This window comes from Aulostomus chinensis, chromosome 14 (genome assembly GCF_037954235.1).
Source record: "Aulostomus chinensis isolate RoL2024-O1b breed Wild chromosome 14, RoL_Achi_v1.0, whole genome shotgun sequence".
Classification (NCBI taxonomy): domain Eukaryota; kingdom Metazoa; phylum Chordata; class Actinopteri; order Syngnathiformes; family Aulostomidae; genus Aulostomus; species Aulostomus chinensis.
Genome location: NC_141333.1, coordinates 19865273 through 19891982, shown reverse-complemented (window position 1 = coordinate 19891982; position 26710 = coordinate 19865273). Strand labels below are relative to the sequence as shown.

The window sequence follows — 26710 nt, the reverse complement described above, 5'->3', positions numbered from 1 at the left end:
GTAATGAGTGTTAAAACTATGGAAAGCTAGTATTTTAGGGGACACCTGTTGATGCAGAGCTTAAGATGCCTTGGCAGCAGCAAGCAGCGCAATGCCAGTGCCAAAAGCAATGAATTGAAGGTGAGCAGCATTTACCCCCCCCCCCAAAAAAAAGCTAATTATCAGCTGCACCACAAAGAAGCAACCGATTGCTAATTGGTGTAAACTTTTTCTTACAGCAAAATTTACTGATATATGGAATAGATGAATTGTCTGTATTCTTTGCAGACACGAACAGCAAGCGGAGGCGATACAAAACAGGGGGGAAAAAAACCCTCAATAACACTTCAGCCGATATAATTGTTGAACTTGTGCCCGTTAATATGTAGTGGCAAACCGGCTTTGTTCTGTAGCACTTGCTGCAATTATTACATGCTTAATTATTATGCATTACATCTTATCTCCTACATACTCAGTCATTATGCTGGACATACTGCCTACTACATACTTGGTCAATATGCCAGACATACTGCTTACTACTTATTTCAGCATTATATGCTACATACTGTTAATGTTTATAGCTGGATACATTCAGGATAGTACTGTAAGTATGACACACAAAGGAACACTCAAACATGAGTACAAGATGCAAGTGTCACGAGGAAGAGACATTGTCAACACTGTAACACAGAAAAGGAGACTTTGCTACACCACATTAACTTCCTTGAATACTGCACCTAATTATTGCTCGTGGGGAGGAATGGCCAGAACAGATAATAAATACCATTAACAGTGGTCACATATAATTAGGTGTTTCCCTTATTGCACTTGAGAGAGTAGTCAGATCACACACACGCACAATCCATGTGGAGAACTCCAGGCCATGGTAACACTATCTTGCAATTAATACTAACAGGAGATGAAATAGTTGTACTTGAAGTCCTTCCATATGCTCCCTGGTTGTACTGCTGATTTTTTACACCTGATTTGAAACGGAAGTATTGTTCATACTAATGTGATAAACTGCATGCTCAGATTGACATTATATGTTTTATGAGTAGTATTTTAGTAGGCTATTCTGAATTCAGCCACCTGCACACTCTTAGATATTGCTGCTTGTCACATTGGTTGACTAGGATGACAAACACAGCCAGTGGCAGGTGCTGTCTGGTGTGTATATTATACATTTTAATTTGATACTGCAACTTGACAGTAGGCCAAAATGATGGTTTGGTCGATATCTGGCTGCTGTGCTCTCTGCAGGCCTATTTGTGTACAAACATACAAAACTTGTTGTATAATACATTTTTCCATTTTAGAGTCACGCATGCAGATGGATACCCTTCTCTCCAATCTGCATGCATGACAGACCTCCAGGCTACCACTGAAATGCTGACAACTAGTTAGATTAGCTACAAAGAACTTTTGAAGTGGGAAGTGGAAGAAAAACCCTCTCAGAGTCATCAAACACACCCTCTTAAACAGCCTTAGGCTATATTAATAGAGCTCAGGCTCTGCTTAACCTTCACAGTTAAAAACTGTTGGCACTGACAAGATGTTATTTCAAACTCAGATACATACCTGTAATGACTTTGATGGAGCACCGCAATGCTCCATTGTCAGTTTGTTCAACACAAAAAAATGTCTCTTAAAAACTAAAATAACTGCTGCTAATCATCGTGGCAGCTTTGTAAGAGATGATGAGGATAGTTGCTTCAGGCAATGCAAGTCCCTGATCCTGACTCTGGAGGAACTGCAAGTTTTGGAATCTGAGAGAGAAAGTAGTTCTTGTTTTGCATGTGTTCAAACAGATGAACACACTCACTAGCAGTCAGCCACTCTTGTGGTTACCTAATGCTCATGGAGCGGAGAGAGGAGTATTTATCTGCTGTCTGGCACTAAAAATGATGGACAATGTGAGTGTATTTCCCAAAATGTAGCAGAGGTCTTTAAGTGGAGCAAAAAGAAGAAGAAGAAAAAAAAAAAAACAGACTTAGGTGTATTTAAGCAATAAATGGCACCAGTCTGGTTCTGCTTGTTCTGCTTTAGCAAAAATTGTCCTTACGTCTGTGAACAAGCAGATGATCATGGGGGAATTTTTGCTCTCTGTAAATAACATCATAAAGAATTCAGTGTGACCTGAGACTACAGTACTGAAAAAACTTCAAAAGCAAATGTTTCATTGACTGCAATTACAAATACAAAGTTATATTTTAAGGGAGAAGAGTCTTTCAAAAAAAGTCATTGTAAATATTCTGCTCTACAGTAAGATTCTTTACATATCACTTCTGATTGCAAATTAGAACTCTCCATACGTCCCCTTTCTTTCTGTAGTATATTTGTATTCATTAGACCTAAAATGTGATCCTATGGCAATGCATCATACATCGATTGTGTTCCCACAGTTTGGTAAAGAAGATGAATGTCCTGACAATCAGTGTGGATTATGTGCTAAAGGAACTCCCAGAGACCTGTCTGGCTTTGATCCAGATTACCGTGCTGTTTCACTGAGTCTTTCTCTCTTTTGTGCAGCTCATAAGGGCTTCCAGCGCTTTGAGGCTCTGGAACAGAGTGATTGGTCCAGTCCTGGCCAGGCCGGGGTGGGACTGGCACCCCGCCAGAGGTTTCTCCTCATCAGCATCCTGGACAAAAAGGTGACTTGGCATACGTAAGCCTTGGAACTATGAATTTAGCCTGGGGCCAACCAGAGAGCAAGAAAGAGCTCCAACAAACAGAAACTAAAAAAGGTCCTGTTTGAATGCAGCTCTGAATACAACTCTGACCAGTGAACACTTGTACTTTTACAAACAGTTTGGGTCCTCCTTGCTTATTTTATCTAAACTACATAAAACACTCTCTCGCACATACATGTGGTGGATATTCATGAGTAATTGTATGTTAAAAATGTTTCTTTTTTTTTTACATTACAATAATGATTGTATAATTTATATTGCTCAGTGTTAACATTTTTTAAGGATTTATTAATCCAGATGTCAGAGGGCATTTTGAGGTCACTTTAGACAAAAGAAGGTAGTGTAAATGTTAAGAGTTTCTTTATTCAAAGCACTGAACAAGTGATTAGTGTTGTGAAAATAGAAATAAATATGATAGAAATAAGATTGCTATAACAATCCATCCATCAATCCATTTTCGTCCGCTTATCCTATTAAGGGTCGCGGGGGGGGGGGGGGGGGGGCTGGAGCCTATCCCAGTGGCAGGCAAGAGGCAGGGTTCACCCTGGACAGGTCACCAGTCCATCGCAGGGCCAACACATAGAGACAGACAACCATTCACACTCACAGTCACACCTCCAGTCAATTTAGAGTATCCAATTGACCTGGTCTCCATTTTCATGTCTTTGGACTGTGGGAGGAAGCCAGATTACCCAGAGATTCCACGCAGGCACAAGGAGAACATTGAAACTCCACACAGAAAGATCTTGTGCCCGAGCCGGGACTCAAACCCAGAACCTTCTTGCTGTGAGGCGACAGTGCTGACCATTGCACCACTGTGCCTCCAGCTATAACAATCAAAACACCTTAATTTTTTGCACACCACCAAAATATACACTAGCTATCCTAATTCTCCCTTGTATATTTTTAATTAAGAAGTGGTGTTGCAATTTTTAAGACTTTTTAGGCAACTAACATTTATATTTCTAATCAAAAATCATGCACTGGCTAATCAAAGTGCTTTACAAACAGATAAAAACAGCTGGATAGTCACTCACAGTATGCATTACTTCACCACCAACAACAAACTACCAATTGTTGAGGCTATAATTCAATAATATAAGCTGTGTGAACCTACCACAGCTACAACTAAGCAATAACCTCTCAGATGTTCTTAGGTTTTCTTTATTGTCATTTGTAAAATTTTCCTTTTGCCCTGTTTATATACTAGGTCAGTCTGTACAGCTACAACTGGTCTGTGGACCTGGGCACCTCACTGAATCGTGAACTGGTCCGGTTGGTGAAGTGGCAGAATGCAAGAGCCCATGTAGTCCACTGCCTGCTCAACCAGAAGATGGGCCTCTTCCATCATCACTGCTTCTCAGATTCACCCATCTATGAACTGGACTCCAAGCAGGTAATACCACCAAAATACTGCCTAAGAGTGATTTGCAAGATGACCCACGGGGGGTGTCAGTTCTCTCCTTTTGTGTGTGTGTGTGTGTGCGTGCGTGTGTGTGTGTGTGCGTGCGTGTGTGTGTGTGCGCATACGTGTGTGTGTGTGTGCATTTGCTTTTTGCTTTTCTCAAGAACTGCTTATTCAGTCAATCTTGAACTTGTATTCGTGGGGTTGGAAGTTGCCAAGTTTGAAGTCAATTAGATGATCAAAAGATGAGAAAAGACCCTCATACTGTCCTAATCCTCACAACACCAAAAAAAAAGAAAAAAGAAAATCATTAGATTTTTATTTACCTTTTATTCTCCTGTCATGTCAGATGTTTGACATCGTTGGCACAGGTTGTGCCACTGATGATGTATTTTCTTTAATTTAATCGGACTTGTGCCTTAAATCAATGCTTCTCTTTCTCTGCTGTAAATAAGAAGGCTGTGCGTAAAATTTGTCCAACCCAACAAAGTGCAGCGTCAATTGTAATGACAATCAATGCTGGAGAGTCAAAGTCTTAGGAATTTGTCCTTTGTTTTTCTACACATTCAAAGGTCACACACATCCCAGTTTATAGGTTGAAATTATTTGGATTAAAGCAGCCATCTTGTTTAATTGACCTTCATTATTTGGACTAATTTTAGCTTTCCTGAGGATTTATTTACTTGGTGCTTTATTGATGTTTTTTTGTTTCTTAAAGTATTAGGGCTACTTATAATCATTGCAAATGTGTCCATGTGTAAGGCAATATCAAGCAACGCTAAAAGCTAAAATATTTATTACCCAGTACGTATGTAATTAAACTTGTAGCTTCTCAAGGAAGTGAAAAATGAGACGTATCCACACCAGCAGGTAGTGGAATCCGTAATTTAAATAACTATGCTATTATAAATAATAACAAGCTGTAGTATATTGGTAAAAATCGATCGTTATGAAACCCACTATGTTTAATTTAGAATCTGATATCAACTAATTGCAACTCTGGCCTGGTTTGCTAAGCTAATAAGAATTCAGTATTAACTACAGCTATCTTTTACTTTCTTTTCCCTCATTGCTTCGCTGTTTGTCAAAAATGAATGTGTTTTTCTATTTAATTATCAATGTCAGTATTTTTTCAGACAGTGATAAATAATTAGTCCGTCCGTCCATTTTCTTCCTCTTATTCCTATTAAGGGTCGCGGGGGAGCTGGAGCCTATCCCAGTGACTTTCGGGCAGGAGGCAGGGTTCACCCTGGACAGGTCACCAGTCCATCACAGGGCCAACACATAGAGACAGACAACCATTCATACTCACAGTCACACCTACAGTCAATTTAGAGTATCAATCAGCCTCGTCCCCAATTGCATGTCTTTGGACGGTGGGAAGAAGCCGGGGTACCCGGAGAGAACCCACACAGGAACAGGGAGAACATGGAGACTCCACACAGAAAGATTCCGTGCCTGAGCCGGGACTCGAACCCGGAACCTTCTTACTGTGAGGCGACAGTGCTTACCTCTGCAGCACCGTGCCGCCATAAATAATTAGTTTTTATTTAAATTTGTAGCTCACAATTGTCACAAAAAAGCAACTGATTCACACTGCCTGACACTAAAGGACTACATATGGTGGAGGCTGAGTGCTGACAGTTGAGGTGGAATCAGCCTGTCAGGGCAGCATCTGGATTCACATTGTCACAGGAGGTAGTAGTTCCTCGGGCAGATTTCATGCAGCTGTTCTATCATCTGGAGCAATTGGGGTGAATTGCACTAAGTAATGTCACTACCTTTCTTCCAACAGCCACGCAGTTTTATTCTTGTATACTAGATGCCCCTAACACACAGTGCATACATAGCACCAGGCGATTAGCACATGGTGCCGTAGGTTGCTTAAATAGGGGCAAGTGTCTCTGTTGCTTTTGTAACTAAATGTGGGGAAGGGTCTTCAGTCTTCTTAAAAGACTCGTATTTTATTGACAGCTTTTTGAACAGTGAGATGTAGCACACTGCAGCGTAGTGTTGGATTGTGGCACTGCCGTTTACTGGCATACATGTGGTTGGACTTCACACATTATACAACATATCATGGGCACAGTATTACATGGAAAGGTATGTTTGGTTGTTTGATATTGCAGTGTAGCATAAAACAAAAGTTCTATATGGAACCACGGTTCTATGAATCCTGGATGACGGCCAGCAGCGGTGCGTTAAGCACTGGCTGTCTCCACCGCATGCACAGGTTGAGTGTTTATACCAAAAAATAGAACCACCATGGCAGAGGAACAGCTGCTGTGATCACCTTACGCTTGTGGTTGCAGTTACATCAGCTTGAGCAGGGCGCAGCAGTCTTAACCTGTCCTCCCGTCCAGAGGGGGTAACCTGTGCCAGGTGGATCGGCAGGTTAACGTTCGATGATGGCAGAATCTTTTTGGAGAAAAGCTGCATTCGACCACAGAGTGGCCCCCGAGTTCCACCTCAGACATGAGTCACTCACAGACAGAGCATGTAGCTCCCCAACATGCTTAGGTGATGGCAAGGAGAAAGCAGTCTTAGCAGATACCTACTTGAGCTCTGTCCGTGCCAGGGGCTCAAAGAATGGCAGACAAAAAGCATCTAGCACCAGGGGCTGGAGCTCTCAGTTCTAATGGGCGTCGTAAACTCAGAGCACCTTTTAGAAAAAGCATCACAACTGTTGCACCCCACTGTGTTGTTACCAAATGAGCAAGTTGAGAGTAAATGGGCACAATGTATAGCCTCAGGATAGCAGGGTACCCACCGCCATCCAAGAGTGACTGTAGGAACTTTAGAATTTTCTACACCGCAAAAAAATACAAGCCAAACTTGGCTGTGTCCTGTGTGGCTGCCATGTCCCAGCCATTGGATATTGCATGAGAGAGGGCCTTGGCTGCCTTCCCAAATGAGGCGCCCTCAGTCTAAGCAGTCCGATATTTAGATCAGCTAGACTGAGCTGGAGTCAACTGCTGGGCAACTGTTAAGCCACAGGGCATGACCCAGCAGTAGCTACACTTTAGCCAGTCTGGCAGCCCCATTTCCCAAGGCATAAAGCTGCAGTTGATGTATAGATCTTCTGAAAGACTCTGCTTCAGATGTTAAAGGCCAAGGCTCAAGGGACACATACCATGGCCATCTTCAGGCTGCAGAGAAGCCATACAGGCCAAGCAGGAGTGGCTGTCAAACATGTTGACAACCAGTCAAATTGCAAAAAATATTCACCAGCAGGTGCCACAAAAAATGAATGTAAAGTTAGGCTCACTGGAAACACATCTGCTAGCCATAAGGCCAATATCACACACTCCTGTCTATAGTTGTTAAAAAAAATTAAACCAAAGTTAGCCAAAGCAAACTCACTGTACTAACTATATGTCTAAAATCACATGCTTATGCTCGGAGCAAGAGCACAAGTAGTACCTTTCAATAGGTGTTGCAATAAATGAATACAAAGTTAGCCTCAGTGAGAGCACTTTTGCAAACTGTAAGGCTGATTTCACGCGCTTATGGTGGGAGCAAGAGCAAGTGCACGGCCTGCCCAACAAGGATGGCTCGCTAGAACAAAAGAAAAATGGGCACAAACAACTAAAGTCCAGTTGAAGTGCTTATAACAGCTACCAAAACAAAGCAAACACAGCTGAAGCCACCCTGGAAAATACAAGAAAAGCAGGTACAACAACACTGTACCAATTACTCAATGAATACAGGTGAAGCAGGCATAATGCTAAAGGCTAATTCACATATGTAACAGCAGCATAAGTGATGGTAGAAAGAGCAAGTACACTCCCGTCACCAACACAGGAAACAAATAAGTATACGTCATACTGGATACTCCAACGAAATAGGGCAATCGTCTAAAGCCAACCCATAAAGCCCGTAATAATAGCAGTGTGGATGTTGGGAGGGAGCGAGTATGCTGCCTACACCAACAGTTTAAATGTAAGAATAAGAAATACTCAAAGCAAACTTATGCTCAACCAGCCGTATAGATGTGTGAAGATGACAATCGAAGGAGTATCTGTGGCAAACTGCCTTTGCTCGTCTCAGCCTTTGGAGGGTTTGCGGCTTCTCTTCAAAAAAGGTGTCACAGGGCTACTCGTGAAAAAAGCGTTGAAGTTCGCTCCTAGATTTGAACTAGAACTCAGTGACATGCAGTCTACCTGTGAAGTGAGAAGATGAGAAGGAACAGATCCTCAGATGTCACTGGAAGAGATAGGTTAAGCAGGGTCGTCAAGGGTCACAGCTGACTTTGTTGGTATATACAATCGACCTTGGGTTCATGCATCAGATGCAGACATTCTGTGCTGAACGCACAGCCCCTAGCGGTCAGTGAGGGTGAAATAGAACAGAGTATTATAACATTCTTGGACCTCACATGCAACAGGGAAGTTTCCAGAGGAGCATCAGGTGAAACATTTGATATTCTGTTACCCCACGTATTTCCTTGTCAGTCCATGTTAAGATGTTCTTTTCATTCATTCAATCTTTATTTAACCTCAAAAGTCAATGGAGAGCAAACTTTCATTTAGTATGTCATGGACAAAAAAACACCACCGTTAAAAGTACAACAAATAACAATAATAATAATTAGTAGTAGTAGTAGTATTTGTTTTATTGTTATTAGTGTTATTATTATTATTATTAATGATCAGGAATCAAAACTGACGAAAGAAATCAATTTGTTGAGTTTTATGTGGACATGTTATATGTTCCTTTATTGATTTGTTTTCACTTGTATTATCACAAATACACCCCAATAACTGCTAGTATTTTGTTTAGAATACTGAAAAATGAAATGTTCCTTCAATGTTGTGTGGTAGGAATTTATTAGGGGTAGCATTTCATCGAAAAGAAAGATTACAAGTGCCCTTTTAGTCTTTCCCCTTACAGCGATTTACAAAGCAAACTGAAAGAATATCATGAACTTAACTTTTCCTTTCCCTCCAATGGCCCTCATCACTGCATCACTAATGAGTGTGGACAGAAAGCAGAGTCAGAGCAGCAGAAAATTTGCCTGAACAGAGCTTCATCTGTCATGGTCCTGATGAGAAGCAGAGGGATCACCAGTGCACATTTAAGCCTCCAGCCTTTCAGTATGGTGCAGCCAGCCCTCCCACACTGGGGCATCTCGGCCCTAAGCTGCTCAGATGAGCAAACTCGCCCAAAAGTTTCTCTTAACAGCAACCATGTCATGAAGATAGTACTGGAAATGAAAACAACTAACAAATGTCTGTATTTTCGATGACATCTCAGTGTTAACGCTCAGTATGTTGATATTACTGCTTTAACCACCCCGTGTTAACTGCATTCTGCATTAGGAAGAAATCAGGTCAGCCATATCATTTTTCTTGAATATTCCTCAAACCACTGTGGCCCACTGCAGAAGGCCATGTAATGAAGATGTTTTTCCTAATTTTTTTCAAGGATCCCAACCCGTTCCTTGGCCCCTCCATGGAGCCTGATGCACTGCTGCGTAGCCCAGTCCCTCCTTTGGATAGTAAGGAACAGGGAAGGCTGGGTGGCTCCAGCAGAAGTCTCGCTCCACTCCACTTCCCCTCTGAACTGCTGCCATTTGACGAGGCTCTTAGGGATGTCTGTACCATCAGACCCTTAATGGAAGGGGATGTGGTGGCCCGACATGGGGGTCAGCTCTTGGATATCAAAGCAGCAGAACGGAGAGGTTATTGCTACTTCTGTTATCATTATTAATAATATGATTGATTGCTCAATGATTGCATCAAAGTCTGCACTGTGTAATTGAAATAATGTCTTTTTACAGAACTGGAGAAACAAATGAAAATCGAGAACCTTTTTGTGACATGGCAGCAGAGGTCGGCTCAGTCCAACATGCCCATTTCAGTAAGTACCTTTGTCAGCAGCATGCAGAAATCAAAAATATTTGTTTTTGTAGATGAAACTTAGATATAGTCATATATTAATAAAGCGTGAAAATTTCCCTTTGCCTTATATCTGTATACAGCAATGGAGCATGATTAAGAATACTTAGCAAGGTAATTGACCTGGAAATAACATCAGACCCAAACTTTTATTCAAAACACTCATGTGCGACCAATAATGTAACAGCAACCCCTAAATTCAGATTATTGCTTTTGAAGGGGGTGCATTTTCATTTCAAAGCGGTCAAGGCAGATGGCCGTTTCCATTCAACTTGGGTCTGCTCGACAATCCTGCCTGTTTAAAGGAAGGCGGCGATACTGTGATAAGATGTGCTTGTTGGTGCAGAATTGTTGGGAGCACATTAGTTGAAGGAGTAAATTGCTGGACCAGCTCTACTTGTCAAATGAATGAGAACTTTTGTTGTGATTTGGTGATATACAAATTAAAACTGACATTGATATTGAAATGTATTTTATGCAGTAAGACTGCTATCAGCCTCTACATTACAGTACAGCTGCATGTGTGATTATTAATTTCATGCTCATTGTGATTGTATGGTCATGCATGAGCATCAAAGGTATTCAAATGTGGTTTGATACTTCATCTCATTGGTCAGCTCAAATGGTTGACAAGTTCAATATAGTATTGGAAATTGGACACATTAAAAACATAATGAGAACCATCTAGCAATAAAGTGGATCTGACCAGTAAGTCATTGAATATTACATTTTTTTAAAGTAAAAAAAAAAGTCACCAGGAGAGATAAGTCTCTCACCGCCTCATGGCTTGGTGGATCTACAGTTACAGTTAATTTCCATCAGGAAATCATTTAGAATTGCCTTGTTTTAAAGGATGGCTACAAGCTAATTAAAAAGGTGTCTGTCAGCCATAGCAACATCACAAGAGAGATAATACTAAATGTGCACATTTGATATTCCCATATAGCCATCAAATACATCTATGATGATACGATTTCAGTCAAACTGTATGTACCGCTTCTTCCACTAACATTTGGTTTAGTCAAATGATGAAGTACAGACTGCTGAGGCCTTTAGTCATGATATACATTGGGTAATAAGTACAATTACGTACATATCATGGTGAGGTTGATATCTGTACTTGAGCACCTGTAGGTGACTATAAACACTACTCAGTAGTGATATCAAGAATGAAAAGAGAGAGTTCAGGTGTATCCAAAATGACAAATGTATGTGTGAGAGAAAAGAGAAAGGAGACATATTTTATGGCAGAATCAGTTGTTGGATTTCATCCAAAAAAAAATTTGAATGATTGGTTTACCCTTTTCCAGGGGCAGGGGCAAAGTGTGCACTGACAGCGGTCCAAGTTATAAATACAAATAGTAATGCAGTAGGCTATAATATTTATGTAACCCATGTAATTGTAAGCTAGGAGGACCAAGAAATGAGTTGTTAGAACATTTTCAGCCATTGTTCTGGCAATAAAACCTTGTGGCTGGCAGATGTGGCGGCTCTAACAAGCGGCCAGGTGGGTACGGGTCTTAAGACCCCCAAATTAACGCATAGGCAGCAGTGGAAAGTCCCCAGTTGACCATTCTCCTGCAGCAGATAGAATGTGGTTTTAGCTGTCTTTTTTTTTACAAACCATAGCATGTCTTTAAGGACACATGACAATATAATACACCCAAAACAGGGGAGTCTGCTCCTGAATCTTAGCCCATAGTTGAGAATAACCCTGAATGTCTCAACAGCTAGCAGATTTGGAAATCTTGAAGCAGTCCTCCAGGTTGGTCCACTATTGCGCCACCCCTCTTCTGTTTGACCCCATCTTCCGCAAGCAGATCCAAGAGGAACAAATTATTCAGCCCCCAGTGAAGGTAAACCTGCTTTTTCCCTTAAAAGGAAAGACATAGAAACAGTTATGAGCATCCATAGAAACAACTAATAACCCTATGGATGCTCGTAACTTTTTTTGGGGGGGGGGGTGGGTTGTTTGTGAGTATTGTATGCTTTGTCTGTATTGTCAACCACAACTGTCAAGATGTTGACATTTTGCTTCAACTGTACTGGATCTATTATACTCTTCTGTCCCGGTCAATTGAAAATAAAACAAAAAGTGTGTGTGTGTGTGTGTGGGGGGGGGGGGGGGGGGACATGCTCAAGATTGAGTTTTACACAATGAAAGCAGGAATTGCATTATTCTGTCAACAATTAAAGTCATTGTAATGGAATGGTATTAGCTTCAGTAAGGCAGCCAAGTATGCCATTTGTCCTCATTCCCATTCCTGACCATAGAGAGTTTTGGTTTTGGAGGCAGCTTCAAACTCACTTTGTCTCTTGCACCACGATATTGCACCACCCGTCCAAGTTAAAGTCTCCTTTGCTTGGGCAACCACTGACCACAGTGACATACAATGACATGAAAAGGATTATTTCCTATTTTATATCAGAGTATAGATTACTTTGAAGGATGTGCTTCATCCAAATAACGCCAAACTGTCCTACTACTTAGCTACAAACCATTCAACGGTCCATCAGAGGTCACAGCAATATGTGCCATTTTCTGAGGTTTGTAGATGAAAATCAGACTTGGAAAAACAGAATCTGCGACAAGGCACAGCTTTGATGGTTCTGAACTGCCAAGAAAGTACCTCCAAAAGCTGCATCTCTACAAAGAATCTCCTTTGTATGTCATAGCCAGTCATAAGTCGTCGTTAGTTCCACAAAGCAGATGGGAAAACCTTTGTGACTCCTTCTGGATTCCTGCATGAGTATTAAGTTGATTCTCTGTAGAACAGAGTCACACTTCAGGTTCCCTTACATGAGCTTGAGCCTATCCCAGCTGACACTGGGCAAGAGGCAGGGTTCACCCTGGATGGGTCATCTGTCACAGGGCCATCAGGAGCAATTGGGGCTCAGTATCTTGCTCAAGGATACTTCAACATGGTCACCGGGGGAAGTGAGGATCGAACCAGCGACCCTTCAGTTGCTAGACAGCCTCTCCTCTACCTCTGAGCCAAGCTGCCCCTTATAAAGAACACAATTAAATAAAAACATCTTTGTAGACTGATTAAGTCTCAGCAAGACAAAGACAAGACCTCAGACAACTAATGCTGGTCTTCCAATAATGACCAAGGAAAACGTCGTTGCTGCAGGCTTTTGTTCTGTTGTGGAATTCCTCTAGTCTTTGCTCTCTCTCTTTGGCTTAGATTAACTTCACTTCTCTGCTATTGTCCCAAACAACAGGTCTCCCAGGAGCACGGCCTGTAGCTGTAGCTTAGGAGATATTAGTGTGATTAATGTTTCCCATCTCTCACTAAGATTAGAAAGTCTGATTTGAGTATTTCATGGGTGTTCATTCACTGTAAATGTGTATAAAATTGTGCACTGTGTATGCTAGAAACGGCATCGCTCCAGTGACTCCACAGCATCTGGTCGGGACCGGAGCTATAGCACTGACTCAGCTGACATGTTGCCCAGCCGGCTGAAGGAAGAACCCTGGTTGCTTGACATATCTAGCACTTTCCTTCAGCAGTATGTCCAGTACTTGCAGAGCATGGGCTTCATTCTGGTGCAGATTCGACCTCAGTCCCCGGCTCGAAGGTTTGTATTAGCGAAACAACTGCTCTTGTCTCCTTTATTTGTCCCATGCTTAGTATATATTGTCGTAATTAATGATAGTTTTCCTACTGGCATTTTAGGGTAGGGAGCTTTTTCTAAAGGTGAAACTACCCTGCGATTCACTGTAAAGATTGATTCACCTGACTTATCAGATACTAGTAATAGGATTTAAAAGACATTTTTTCTCTCTCCCTTTTCCTTTGATTTACTGTTGGAAATATTCTGGCCAGCCCATTCCATTTGCACATGGATTTTGTCTTACGGCGTCACTCTGTTTTTCTCAGTTAATTTGCCCATTTTGGAAAGAATCATAATCTATCAATATGTTGTTCCAATGCCTTAGTCTCATCTCTCCCTCCAAAGGGAGTAGTTTTCATCTATTAGTCATCATATGTGTTTTGACTGTCTACTGACCTCTGACCTCAGAGCCCTGCTGCCCCTTGGCTGATGTAGCAGAAGCAGGCCAGAGGCCTATCCTTGTTGCCTTTCACTTTCTAGGCTCAGAATACATGTCTTACTTTTTTATTGTGTCGTGTTGGTTGACTACTGGTCGATAGTTGTCTTGCAGCCTTTGGTCTCAGACCTCTCTTGTGTATCTTGACCCAGACTGACATTTGCTCTACCCTTCATTGCCCATTTCTCATAGCATTGCCCGGGCTCGTGCTGCCATGCTGAACTCCATGTCCTCAGAAGGGAGGATGTCTTTTTCTTACGTAAAGCAGAAAAGTGAGGACAGCCCTAAGGTTAGTGTTCCCCTCAGAGATGCAGGAAGAGAATTCTTTTCTTGAAAAAGAACAAACGCACACTTGTGAGCAACGCTATCAGAATCTCTGATTGAAACTAGAAACTCTTATACTATCTGTATTACATTCATGAATGTGTTAGAAACTGGAATTTGCGGTAATAGTATTGCTATGTGCATAATCTTCTCATACCAAAAAGCATAGTCTGCAGTAAAATGATCTAATCCCATACTAAAATGACATCCACAGAGTGCTTGTTTGAAGCAGCACTTGGTCTGAAGGTTTTAAAAGGCAGTCAATACAGGACAACATGGATGCAGTAAAGACTAGTCTTTATTTTTACAGTATTCACTCTATTCATTGGAAACTGGTGGGTAAAGGTATCTTCTGTGCAATGTATTTTTTCCCTCTACTCTCCCGCTAAACTAGATTTATGATTCTGAACAATAGGTTAAAGTTTTAATGTGTATGGTGTTGTATTATGGAAGTGCAGTAAGATTTATCACATAATGCCTCACAGGACAGTCAAGAATTACATTGTATTCTTATGACAGGTAGTGCTAACCTTTTTTTTTTTCTTAGAATCTACGATTAGAAATTCTTTGTCATGCGTGGCACACATACTTTAAAAACTCATTAAGATGGCTAATGAGTTTCATAAAAAAAAAATGCTTGAAATATCAGTATTCAATTTCAAACCCAACTATATTTACCTTTATATACATGCAGTGTAATTGTGAGATTGTTTTGTAAATGAACTTTGCAGACTGCAGTGTCTGGCCCCACAGCATATCACCTCCAAAGGGCGCTTCCAGGGGGGATCGTGTTGATGGAACTGGCTTTTCAGGTAGGTTTAGGGTCATGGAGCACACTAACTAACCAAGTCAATGCAAAAATCTTTCAAAAACATGGCAAATAGTTTTACGTTGACACCCTAAGTTTAGGACAGCTGCTTGTGTTGACATGGTCAACAGTTTAAGAAAATTGCTGCATACTGTGGCAGTAACTGAGAAAATACAAATGATTTTAGTCATCATTATTGTTTACATGGACAATGCAGAAGAGCAAACATCACATAAATTCAAGACTAAGATAACAGCATTGATAAATAATGTAAAACCCTGCACATGCACTCCAAACCACAGGGCAATGCAATGCACCATATGTGTATTGTAACAGAAACAGCTATATATTCATTTCAATTCAATGTTACACCACAAGGGAAACCTATTTGGAAAAACTGATGAGTACTAACTTACTACTATAATTCTGGCAATGATGCATAATTACATTTCAAAGTGTTTCATAGTATCAGTTCAATTATAAATGACGTAGTAAAATAAAAATCTGTGTAAGATGTGTAGCTGACAATTTGTAAGGGTCACGGGTTTGTTAGCGGCCATTTTTGCTGACATCAAGACCCAATCTGGCATTCAATAATCCCCAGATTTCATTAGGCAATGATTTCCGACATTGCAAGACAGTTGTACCCTTTGACCCCTATGCACTGTCTCTCAAGATGCATTCAGCTTGAACATATTTTAGCACAGTATTTAATTTGTGTCTTTCCCACAGATGGGTCGATCATAAAATCATTGCAATTAGTTTAAGTAACAATTTTGCGGCCTCCTCACTCCCACAGGGCTGTTACTTCTGTGTTAAGCAGTATGCACTGGAGTGTTCCCGCATTCCCATGGGCCAGACAGTCAACTCCCAGGTAAACGCCTACTATATGTTGGTACTGCTATGTGGATACAGAACCTCATACCTTTTCTGCTGTGGGGTCCTGTTTGAGTATTTAGAAGGATGAGGGAGAGGGTAAAAAACAAGATGAGTACAGAAGTGTTGCTGGAAATATAATGGACAATCAGGCAAATAATAATAAAATATTGCAGTGATGCTTCCAAACTAGCTTTTTGGCCTCACCACCTGATATTTTTTCTGCAGTTACCTGATGTTAACAGCGACACAGGTGAATGTCATTGTAGTTTACTTCCTACAAGTCATCGCAATTCAAAAATGACTATTCTAAATTTGCGTTACTACTTTACTGCATTAAGAGTGAATGTCTTGGTCATCAGACTATTCACCTATTCAGTAGTTCTCTTGGAAAGTCGCACAGAAAAAAATTTTGATTGTCATGTATGGTTAGGAACTTACGGAAGGGTATTAGGGCCACTAAAGAAAAAAAAAATTCGGGGGAAAAAAGTCCAAATTCTGACTTTAACCTCAGAATTATTTTTTTTTCTTTAGTGGCCCTAATACTCTTCCGTAGGAACTAACACCTGAACTTTGAAAATGAAACATTTATTAAAAGATAATGTGGTGTGTTTGTTTGGGCTACAGTGTTTGTAAACTATTTTCAATGATTGTGATCACTGGACTTTTCCAGATGCGAAAAAAAGAAAAGATCTTCCTTAACAAATGCTTGTCTAACAAATGTTTTCAGTGACGAGAGTAGTGGAGACGTAAAAAAAATATCCCCCAGCTCAGTTATTTTGTCTCTTTCTTCAGGGCTGCAATATCATAGCTGTGCTTTTTTCCTCTGTCAACCCCTTTAGCATCAAATGATCAATGTTGTTGAATTCTTTCACTCAGTTTTCCAGAAATTATGAATAATAGTAAGAGTTCAGCTATCAGAGGAAAAGGTACTTAAATCATTTTGTGGAAATGCATTTTGGGGAAATGTGATGTTACCAAGCACACCAGTCCCAGCTGTTGTGGTCTGCAGATGCATGTTAAAACCCAGATGTACCCAGAAGTAAAATTCTGACTGCAGTCTTTCTTTAATAGAATAATGCCCTCTCTTGTGCCTTTATTTTCACGGGAGGATGAAATAACTTTAAAATTACTGGATGCGAGTTTGCGAAGCTGTTAGTATCAGTCTATCCTCATTTTAATACCTCAAGAGGTCTGTCACACACACACACACACACACACACTTACACAAACACACTGGTCCTTTGTCAAACAATGATGCAATTACTTGAAGCAAGTAGAAAACCATTCCAACCAACCACACCACCACCACCAAAACCAGTGCCGTGAGTGACATGGAAGCAGGGCTATGCAAGCACAATGTGTATGGTTTCAATAGGTTGCAGTTGTGTGTCCACATCTACAGGTGGTAAAATGTCCCCTTATCGTTGGTTGCAACCAGACTTTCTCCCAGTTCACCTTTTGTGCCACATAACAAAAAACATTAACAAGCAGCGACCTTGTGAATGTCAACTGAAATTCAAAGACTCAAAGAAAATCTGACGACTCCTTAAGCTGAGACAGCTGAAAGTTTGTCTCCTTGTTCATCCAGAAATGCACTGTTTTCCTGTAGTTTGAGCTGTCATGATGATACCCCCCTGGACTGTGTGCTGTTCAACTTTCAGGTTATGTACTGCAGTGCGGCCCACAGAACATGTGCAGAATGCCTAGAGCAGTGTCTAGCTGATCAAAGCATAAGTACACAGTATATGCTGGAATTAATCAATTCCTAACTGCATTATCTAGTTTTGTTAGTCCAATTGTGAAGAGTAAGATTCCAAGTGCACTTACACAATAATTAGACTTTTTAGGAAGAGAGCGCCAAAAGGAACAGTTGGCACTCATGGTGTCACCTCGGGGGGAAAAAATTGAGTTGATGCTATGAATTTCTGGGAAATTTCCAACAGTGACAAACATAAAGGCGAGGTTATATGAAGATAAAATCAGTGCATTTTCATTAAATCTGGATTCACACATGGGAAGAAGTCAGCAATTCAAATGTCTAATGTTGAGTGTAATTTTAATGATGTTAAACATCTGAATTCATGCACACTGACCTATAGACCATTATCTTGATATTGCCCTTTGGGAAAGCCATTCAAATTTTATTAAGCTGTCACAACCTATCAGTTTTGCCTCACCATCAACTTTTATTTAACCCTCTGCTACTGCACTGTTAGCTAATCTGCAGAAGAGACATCGTTTTTTTCATTCGTCATGGAAGTGAAGGTAATGGCACGTAAATGCCTCTTGAATAAGTTTGCGACCATGAACTTGCTTAAAGGGTTATTGTAACAGACTTTATCCTATTTTTTTCCAGATGGGTAGTGTGTTTATGTACATTCAATTTATATACAACATCTGCCTAAAACTATGTGTTCATTAAAAGGAACAATATATAATCTACAGTGGTTTCTTGCTCCTTGCACCATTTGGAAGAAGGCACCATGTTTCACCATGCCACTTTGTGCCACATGCAGGAATGATGTATTTTTTAGGCCAACCCAGAAGTTACATTGTCTCAACCAAAGTCAGTGGGACTTCTGCGCTTGATTTTTGATTGCTTTTAAAATAAGCTGTAAGACGTCACCTTAATGAGACACATTAACAACACTCTTATGACAGTTAGAAGTGCAAAGCTATTGTTGGGCCAAGTCCAAAATGTGCCACAGATACAGTACATAACCTCAACATCAGCGCAAGGCTTTTTTTTTTTTTTTGCTTTAAGTGTGATTATGTTTGTAGTCTTGATTAGCCACTTGTTAAAAAGCAGCTTACAATACAAAAAGAATACAAGAATGTAAGTCACTATCACTCCTTCGGTGAATTTCCTTGCTTTTGGTTGTGGTCTATATTAGATGAGCATCCTTTCCTTTACTCCTCGATCTCTCACTTATGAGTGATCCGTCTACAGATATGGGGACCCATTCACTTTGATTTAACAGAGACTGAAAAAGATGTTTTGAAATGTGTCATACTGTATGTCGTGTTGTGTCACATGTTTGTTTTCTCCCAGAGTTTTTGTCGTACTGTCTACAAAGTGCTGTAACGATGCCTTGTGGCAGAGGGCTATAAGTGGTAACTACTCTGTGTGCTGAGGATGCTGTGAGTAGTTAAATATAAAAAGTTCTGAAATGGACGACTGAAAATATACACTAAATTGTTTTTCTGAAAGATATTGTATTTGTGGAGGCGGAGTTTTACTGGCAGTGAGTGTTAATCAGTTTTTGTTGTGACAAAGTGAGAGGACATGTTAGAGTGAGTGTTAACTGGATGACGCTGACATAAACCGTTAGTTATCCTCATTCAAATATTGTTGCTTTGCCCACGGTTAAAGGCACAGTGCTCTTGGGTGGCATATGAAACAATATGTACTAGTTTCATTAACTAAATTGTACTAATCACTTAATAGGTCCAAAAAAACTGTTTCACTATTAATTAATTTAAAGCTTAAATATACATATTAAACTGTTCTGGAGTGTCTTAAACTAGTTGGTGAGGAGCTCCTGTATATAGACTTCAGCCTTTTCATCCTTTGCTCCCACCACTGAAAGAAAACAATACTTCCCCCAAAAAGTGTATTTTGCCTTTTAAATCCTGACAAATCTGTGTTTTGAGCTCGCAATGACATTTGTCACAGTTGCATCACTCCTTTGTGACTCAGAAAGAGGCAGCCATATATTCAACTTGAAGCTAATGACACCCCATGGCTTGAATAAAATTTTCAAAAAACATTCTTCTAAGAACTCAAGTACATTGTCTGGTATAATCTGTGCCTTCTAGAAGATTGTAATAATTGGAGCCTACCATGGAGAGAGAGAGAGAGAGAGAGAGAGCCTGTGAGAGGAAAAGTACGACACCTTCAGAGGATTGTCAGTCAACAACAAGGCTGGCAAACATGGACTAGGATTTCTTGCACAGAGTATATGGTGGATGTTTACTGTGCTGTTTCTCACTGCAGAGGACAAATACAAACAACATTGCTGACACTGTCTGCAGCTACAGAGCAAGCATCCTTTTGGGTGTGGATGAGAGAGGAGCTGGAGACTCACCACAGACACACACTGACTGTTCAACACTGTGAACCCCCAAACCTCAACTGTGTATGGAGAAATGAGACACTCAAGGACAGATGGCCTTGGCTGACAATGTCAGTTGTTTAGCAGCTCAACAAAATATTCGGTCATATACTCAGCCACTTGTTTGTTTTGAGCAAAAAAAACCAACAATAATCCTTCTGTTGGGGCATATTTTCACAATTGTGCCAAGCATCCCCATCTCATTCAGTTTAACCAACTTGCTTGTGCTCGTACACAGGAGTGCTGAACTGGAGGAATTGTAGTTTCTTTTGAGCTCAAATTAAAGTAATTTGTTGATAAAGGTATGAATCATACTAGACGATGCAATTGAGAGTTTGTAAACAGACATTTTTAGGTGTACTGTCAGTCAAATCAGCTCATTCTGCATTTTGGTGTCACAGAAGTAATGAGGAAGGGGGAAAACACATCTTTTGTGAGCTTGAAATGTGTTTGTTTGAGTATTTGAAAGGTAAAATGCACTTTTGTAGACAAAGTATTGCTTCAAGATGAGAAATAATATTTCTTTAAAACAGCAATGTTAATTTGTACTCCCTTCAACGTGTACTTTTACCTTTTTTAATCAGTATTATTTTGATGTTACTTACATGCTCTGATATTAGATAGAGGGCCATGGCTCTTTTTTGTGTCCCTCTGGACTGTTGGAGAAGCTTTGAAAAAGCATGTTTTACATATTCTTGTAGTGTTCCGATAGTCTTCCATTCTCCTGTATGTCTTTGTCTCTGTGTCTGCCTAGTCCCACTTCATGTCATCTCTTCATCAGGGCAACCTCCTCACCAAACCTCGTTGCAAGCCGTTTCCAGATGCCACCCCAGTATCTGACTGTGCGGTATGTCCAAGCAATTCTCAAGGGAGGGGTGTCTCACTACAATCAGGCTTCACCCCTCCCCATCTATCTGCTTGCTGCCATCAGTCTGGTCTCTTTGTTTCCAAATCTATACATAAATCTTTTCGTCTCTGCTGGGATATGTCTAATGAAGTCTGCCTTCAAACCTTTGGAATCTATGGTGGTCACAACATAATGTGTGACTTTTATAAATGAGCTGAATTTAGTGTCAGCTGGCCAAAGTAAGTATGCCAGGTATATGCCTCAGCAAAGCTAGTCTATAATTTCCCTTTCCTCTTTGACTTTCAAGAAGTTATCTGTCTCCGTGCTTGCTTGTTTGGTTGTTGTTGGTGTCAGTGAGTCACCAAGTATTCATGCCCTTTGTCTGATAATCATCCAGTATATCCTCTTGCATCTTTGGTCGCTGGGAAATTTACCAGAGCCAGGAATTTCTGTTAGGACTTCTTCCACTCACAGTTCCATGTCACTTCATTTTAAAATGGTCAGTCACTGAAAAATACAGGGCTGAAAACTGCTGCTGCTTTGTGCTTCAAAGATGAGCCAATTCAATTTTAATTTGTGTTGGATTTCCTGGCTCTGACTAGGTTTAAATTCTCTTTGTGCTAATATCTGAATATGCCCTCAAGGTGCGTCTTCTTGTATTAAAATGGACATGGTCTTCCTAAAGTAAAGATAAGATACAAACTTTACATATCACAGAGTGAAGGTTCCTCTAAAACAAGTATGAATAAGTGGTTGGATATGGTAAAAAGAGACATTAACAGTTGTTATGATGAAAACTGAGAGTTCTGCAGAGCTCTAAAACAGACACCCAAAGGCCAAGACTGTTTTTTGTTGTTGTTGTTTTTGAAGTTTGTCTTTGACACAAAGAAAAAATGACAGATCACTAGCAGTAGTTATATTAGTCTGCCTTACCAATAGCTGATCAACTTTGCCTATTCCAAATATCAAGATGAAGGTGGGTGGCAAATTCAAACACTTTACCAAAGGGAAGTGTCAATGATCCACAGAGATCTACAGACGTTTAACAAGTACCATGCTATTCTCTAAAAGACAAAAGTAGGGCTTTTTTTATTTTTTGAGTATCATCACAAAAGGTCAGACCATTTCCATAATGCAACAATGGTATTCACTTTATTTCATCTGTTATCTAATGACCACTAGCTTGCATTGGACATGCTCTCTCTCTCTCACAGCTTACAGAGTGCCTAAGGCATGACCATTTCTACCAGGCAAACCCAGAAGTTAGCATTGCCAAGGGTTCCCTCAACTGAAAGCCAATGGGATTTTAACATTTGGTTTTCAGTCGGTGCAGAAAATGAGCTCTGTGGCAAATAAAATTGATGAAACATTATGTTTCACATTATAATATCGTAGATGAAAACCACTATTGTGTTTTTCGAACCAATTGTTAAAGGTACAGAACTAATCAAGGCTATGAACAAACTACACTACAGATGCATGACTTGCTCATCGCTACAAACCTACAAGCTTTGTGCTCCCTTTGCTTCCAGCATGGTTATGTTTGTAATTTTGCTTTGCCACTTTTTAGCAACTACTGTTTTGAAAACACATAAACACTTAAAAAATAATTAATGTGTGGTATTTACTGATGTGTTTTATTCCGTATCACAAAACATTGAAAAATATTACGCAAATGTATATTGCTTACCTTTTTACCAGCATTTGACCAAAAATCTGATGACTTTGTATGAAGGGAACCGGACGTTTAGCAATGTTCAGCAAACTTACTTTGGGTATTTGGGACTCACTCCGACCATTCTATTGTTTATCTACTTCTTGAACGAGCAAGAGAGAAAGACATTTTTTGTTACATTTGAAAATATCTGAAATATTAGGAAGAAAGAAATCTCAGCCTGAGTTGATGAATATTTATCGGCCATGGCATGTTGGGCTCAAGCTGAACTCTAGTCCACACATCAGTGTTTGCACTGTAGCAAGTGGAAACCAGAAGTGGTGTTTTCACAAGTTTGTCAGAATTATATACAGCTAACTTCATAAACCTGCTCTAGAGTTGAGAAGGACACGTCACATCTACCTCTGTGTCAAATGTCTACATTGAAGAGTTACTTCCCTACCCAAATGTTAGATTTGTAGAATGTTATTAATTCTGTGTGCTTGAGGAATTTTTGTCTTACCAGAACATGCAGGGCATCACAATCCCACTTTTTTTTCTGTCCACTTTCAGAGCTCTCCAAGCAACTTTCTTTGTGCATTCCCTTCTTTTGATTATCGCAATGACTGCAGTTTTGTTTTTTTGGGTTTTTTTTGTGTCAATGTAGTCACTGGCTATGTTTATATACATGCTTACACTACACCAATAATCAGATTAAAGCAATACTCTGAAGATTACACTGCAATGTAAATAACATGTTTTGCCTTCCTTAACCTTGATGAAGTCATAGTCATTGTGATCAAATCTTAGTTGTATTATTGAAGTGCTTTGTAGACATGTATAAACTTTAAACACACCGTAATGTTCTTCCTGACGAGACAGAGTCTGACTGTTAGTTTTTCTTTTTTTTCCAAATGAGAATTGATAAGAGAATCAATAAAGAACCAAATTGTTAAGCAGAATTGAAAATGGAATCGGAATCGTAAAAATGTTATCAATTCCGATCCCTAATAATGTGTGATGGTCACAAGACAGAAAGGTTTCAGGTCAATTCGCCCAAGTAAAGGTAATGTTGGCGAGTGTCTTAAAGCAATCACTGCTCTTTGCTCCGTGGCACATGAACAGGAATAGGACTGAACACTTATGGGAACACAGTCATTGAAACATGTCCTTATTTAAAACCAGGTTAATAGTCAGGTTATTGCTGTCCGTCTAAACTGTCATTTATTGACTTTCAATGAGCCAAGCTGTCATGGAACGAGCGTGAGCCATGATAATGAACCAATTTGTCTCTGTCCAATTTACACCGTATGTTTAATTAGTCAGGATAAGAACCATTAGGGATTGTATATTAACAAAAATCAATCTTGGCATGAAAGTAAAAAGATACTCAAAGAAACACACGCAGGACGTGTGGTACCTGATCTAAAGAAATCCCTGTGGTCCTTGTAGCTTCCTGTCTCCATAGATAGCAGGCCAAGAGGTCATAGTTAATTTGTCTGCCAGACTGCAGCAACACCAGGGGGAGATGGGGAGTTCATGTTCATCTTTTCTCTGGTTCAGAGGAACATTAAACCTCTTCCCTTTCTGCGTTGTATGGATAGCAGTGAAAATATCTTGCCCTCCTGCCAGTCTTCACAAGCCTGTCGAGGCAGTAAAGGTGTGAGCCTCAAGACACTAACACAGAAATTAAAGTTTATTCCAGCTAAAAAAGAGCAATGTGTTTTTCCCACCTTTTTGATTTCATTAAGCCTTTTTTGTGCATGTTCCAAGTAAATGGTTCGGAGGAAAGTCATAAGTGTTAATAATAATAATAAATAAACTGTTTTTGTGCCGCTTTTGAATGTGTAGCTTTGCAGTGCAGCCATTTGGATTAAGATTAATGATGAATGATGATTAATAAATGCATTTGTCAGCCCCCTTTTTGATGTTAGAGTTGGATTTTAAAAGATACTACTATGAAGCTGACTGATATTATCTTTTCTTAGAAAAGCCTCTCACCAAAGAGAAGTGAATGAAATAGTGTAGCAAGGCCTTAACGTGGTCAGCACAAATTATGCAAACCTTGGTCAGCTGTAACGGCAGGGCGTATGTGTGCTCCATGACTGCTAGATTGTATTAATTTTCCAGGGGGATCTCGGTCATTCAAATTACTTGATTTGAGGGTGGAGTTGGAGCTCCCTCTATCACTGAGAAAGTACTCCTTGGGGTTCCTTTTCTCACAGAGACGGTGATTATCAGTTGGTCATTCTTTGCTAGTAACAACTATGTCCTTACCTGTTTTAGCTCTCCATGCTCTTCACTGAGGAATGTGATAAGGTGCGGGACCTGATGCATGTTCACTCCTTCAGCTACGACTTCCACCTGCGAGTTGTTCACCAATACTTGGTGGGCTGCCACATGACACTGCGCCAGGGCTATCAGCTCACTGACTTCCTGGATGACTTCATCTCCCATCATCCAGATATTCCCAAATTTGGCCGCAACCACGTCTTCCAAGGTGATGTGGATGTTTATGTTTTTACAGCACATTATTTATGGACACAGCAGAAAATGGTAAAAACTCAGCAAGTACATACCCCTGTACTTGTTCAAAAGCAGTTATTATCTAGTCTATTTCTGCAATAACTGCACTTATACCCATCTACTAACTTTTCATTTTACCAGTTGTCGCTTCCACAGCCGCCATTTTTTCCCACTGTTTTGTCTGTGTCATCATCAGCCATGAGAGACAATCAGGAAATGCATTACTTTTGAGGGTTACTAGAGCAGTTAAAAGGCAGTAGATTACTTTCTAATTTCCAAATGTTGTTTTAAATAGGAGGGGATCCAGATGTAACGACAGGGCTCAACTCTTACGCGTGCAAGAGACGGATGGTCTCATCAGGCTAGCAACATGAACACTGGCGAAAAACTTCCATGCTAACAACACATGCTAACAAGCTTCAAGCCCCCATGTCTGCTAAGATTGTGCTGTATTTACAGCTGCAGCAGCAATGCTTTGACACTTTTGAACCTCCTAATATCAAAACACAGGACAGATCCATTTTACCAGCCTGTGCAGAAGCTTGCGGTCCAGTACAACTGTTATTCTGGATTTTTTGTGAAATTGAATGTGAAACATTTTTAAAAATCCTCTTTTCCAGTGCAAAGGTATTGTCATCTAATGCCAATAGGAAAGAAGTAAAATTGTTAATCATAGGTGCGTTTACCTGGATTAAATTTAAGAGCGTATATGCACTAGTTAAGGTGTAAAAATGTTTACACTGGGAAGAGGGAAGTGACAGGCACTGTCAAACCTCAAAATTGAAAGCTGCCCTGTTCCGTGCAGTTATCTTCCAGGGCTGCAATCAACCAAAGAAATTCTTGTTCGACTGAAGCCCTCAAATTTCGACTAAAAATCAACAAATTTTATACATGAAAAATATACTGTGTCAACTATCAGCACAAAACCTGTTGAGGAATATTTAGACAATTGTTTCTGTCACGTTATAATAACTGACCGACGCTATCATTTGTCCTGCGCACAGAGCGAGACTGAACAGAGGAGCTCGGCATCGCAGCTGAGACACGAATAGACTTTTAACTTAAAACTTTACTCTCAAACACAAAAGGCAAGTCCACTGTAAGAATTTTTACAATTAAAACAAACACAATTATTTGACTAAAACATTGAAATGTCAATTCTGATATGTTCTATACTCAAAACTGACGGGGCAACCTCAGGTGGACACGTTAGCTTACCGTTTCTAGGTGATAGGCCGTGTTTGTAGTGGAGCTGTGACATGAAAACTGTTGTTGGCAAACTTTGCTTTCAACTTTTTGCCATGATCTATTTTCATGAAATGCTGCCACCCTGCAGATGTCTTTGACTTGGTGGACGAGGACTGACTTTAAATGAAACCGTCAAAATTAAATATACATTCATCAAACCACCAGACGTTGGCCTTCTAATACGCTTCAGTCTGTCTGTCTCTCGCGGGTCCGGCTAGTCCAAAATAGCAAAACAAGGGGGGTGTTCAAAGATAAATTGTTATTTGTGAAACAGGGGT

The 26710-nt window shown here is 40.2% G+C and overlaps 1 protein-coding gene across 6 annotated transcripts in view; it reads left to right on the top strand.

Moving 5' to 3' along the window:
* The window catches only part of szt2 (SZT2 subunit of KICSTOR complex), a 140669-nt gene that overhangs the window by 105540 nt on the left and 8419 nt on the right, over positions 1-26710 (top strand). For 5 of the 6 annotated variants that reach the window (XM_086224165.1, XM_086224164.1, XM_086224166.1 and 2 more), the window contains 11 exons: positions 2512-2633; positions 3883-4068; positions 9505-9760; positions 9860-9939; positions 11708-11833; positions 13357-13559; positions 14224-14320; positions 15087-15167; positions 15963-16037; positions 20939-21004; positions 24945-25158. In XM_086224165.1, coding sequence (XP_086080291.1) covers positions 2512-2633; positions 3883-4068; positions 9505-9760; positions 9860-9939; positions 11708-11833; positions 13357-13559; positions 14224-14320; positions 15087-15167; positions 15963-16037; positions 20939-21004; positions 24945-25158 — 1506 coding nt within the window. The remainder of the gene's footprint in view (positions 1-2511; positions 2634-3882; positions 4069-9504; positions 9761-9859; positions 9940-11707; positions 11834-13356; positions 13560-14223; positions 14321-15086; positions 15168-15962; positions 16038-20938; positions 21005-24944; positions 25159-26710) is intronic. The other variant, XM_086224167.1, reaches the window with a different exon arrangement.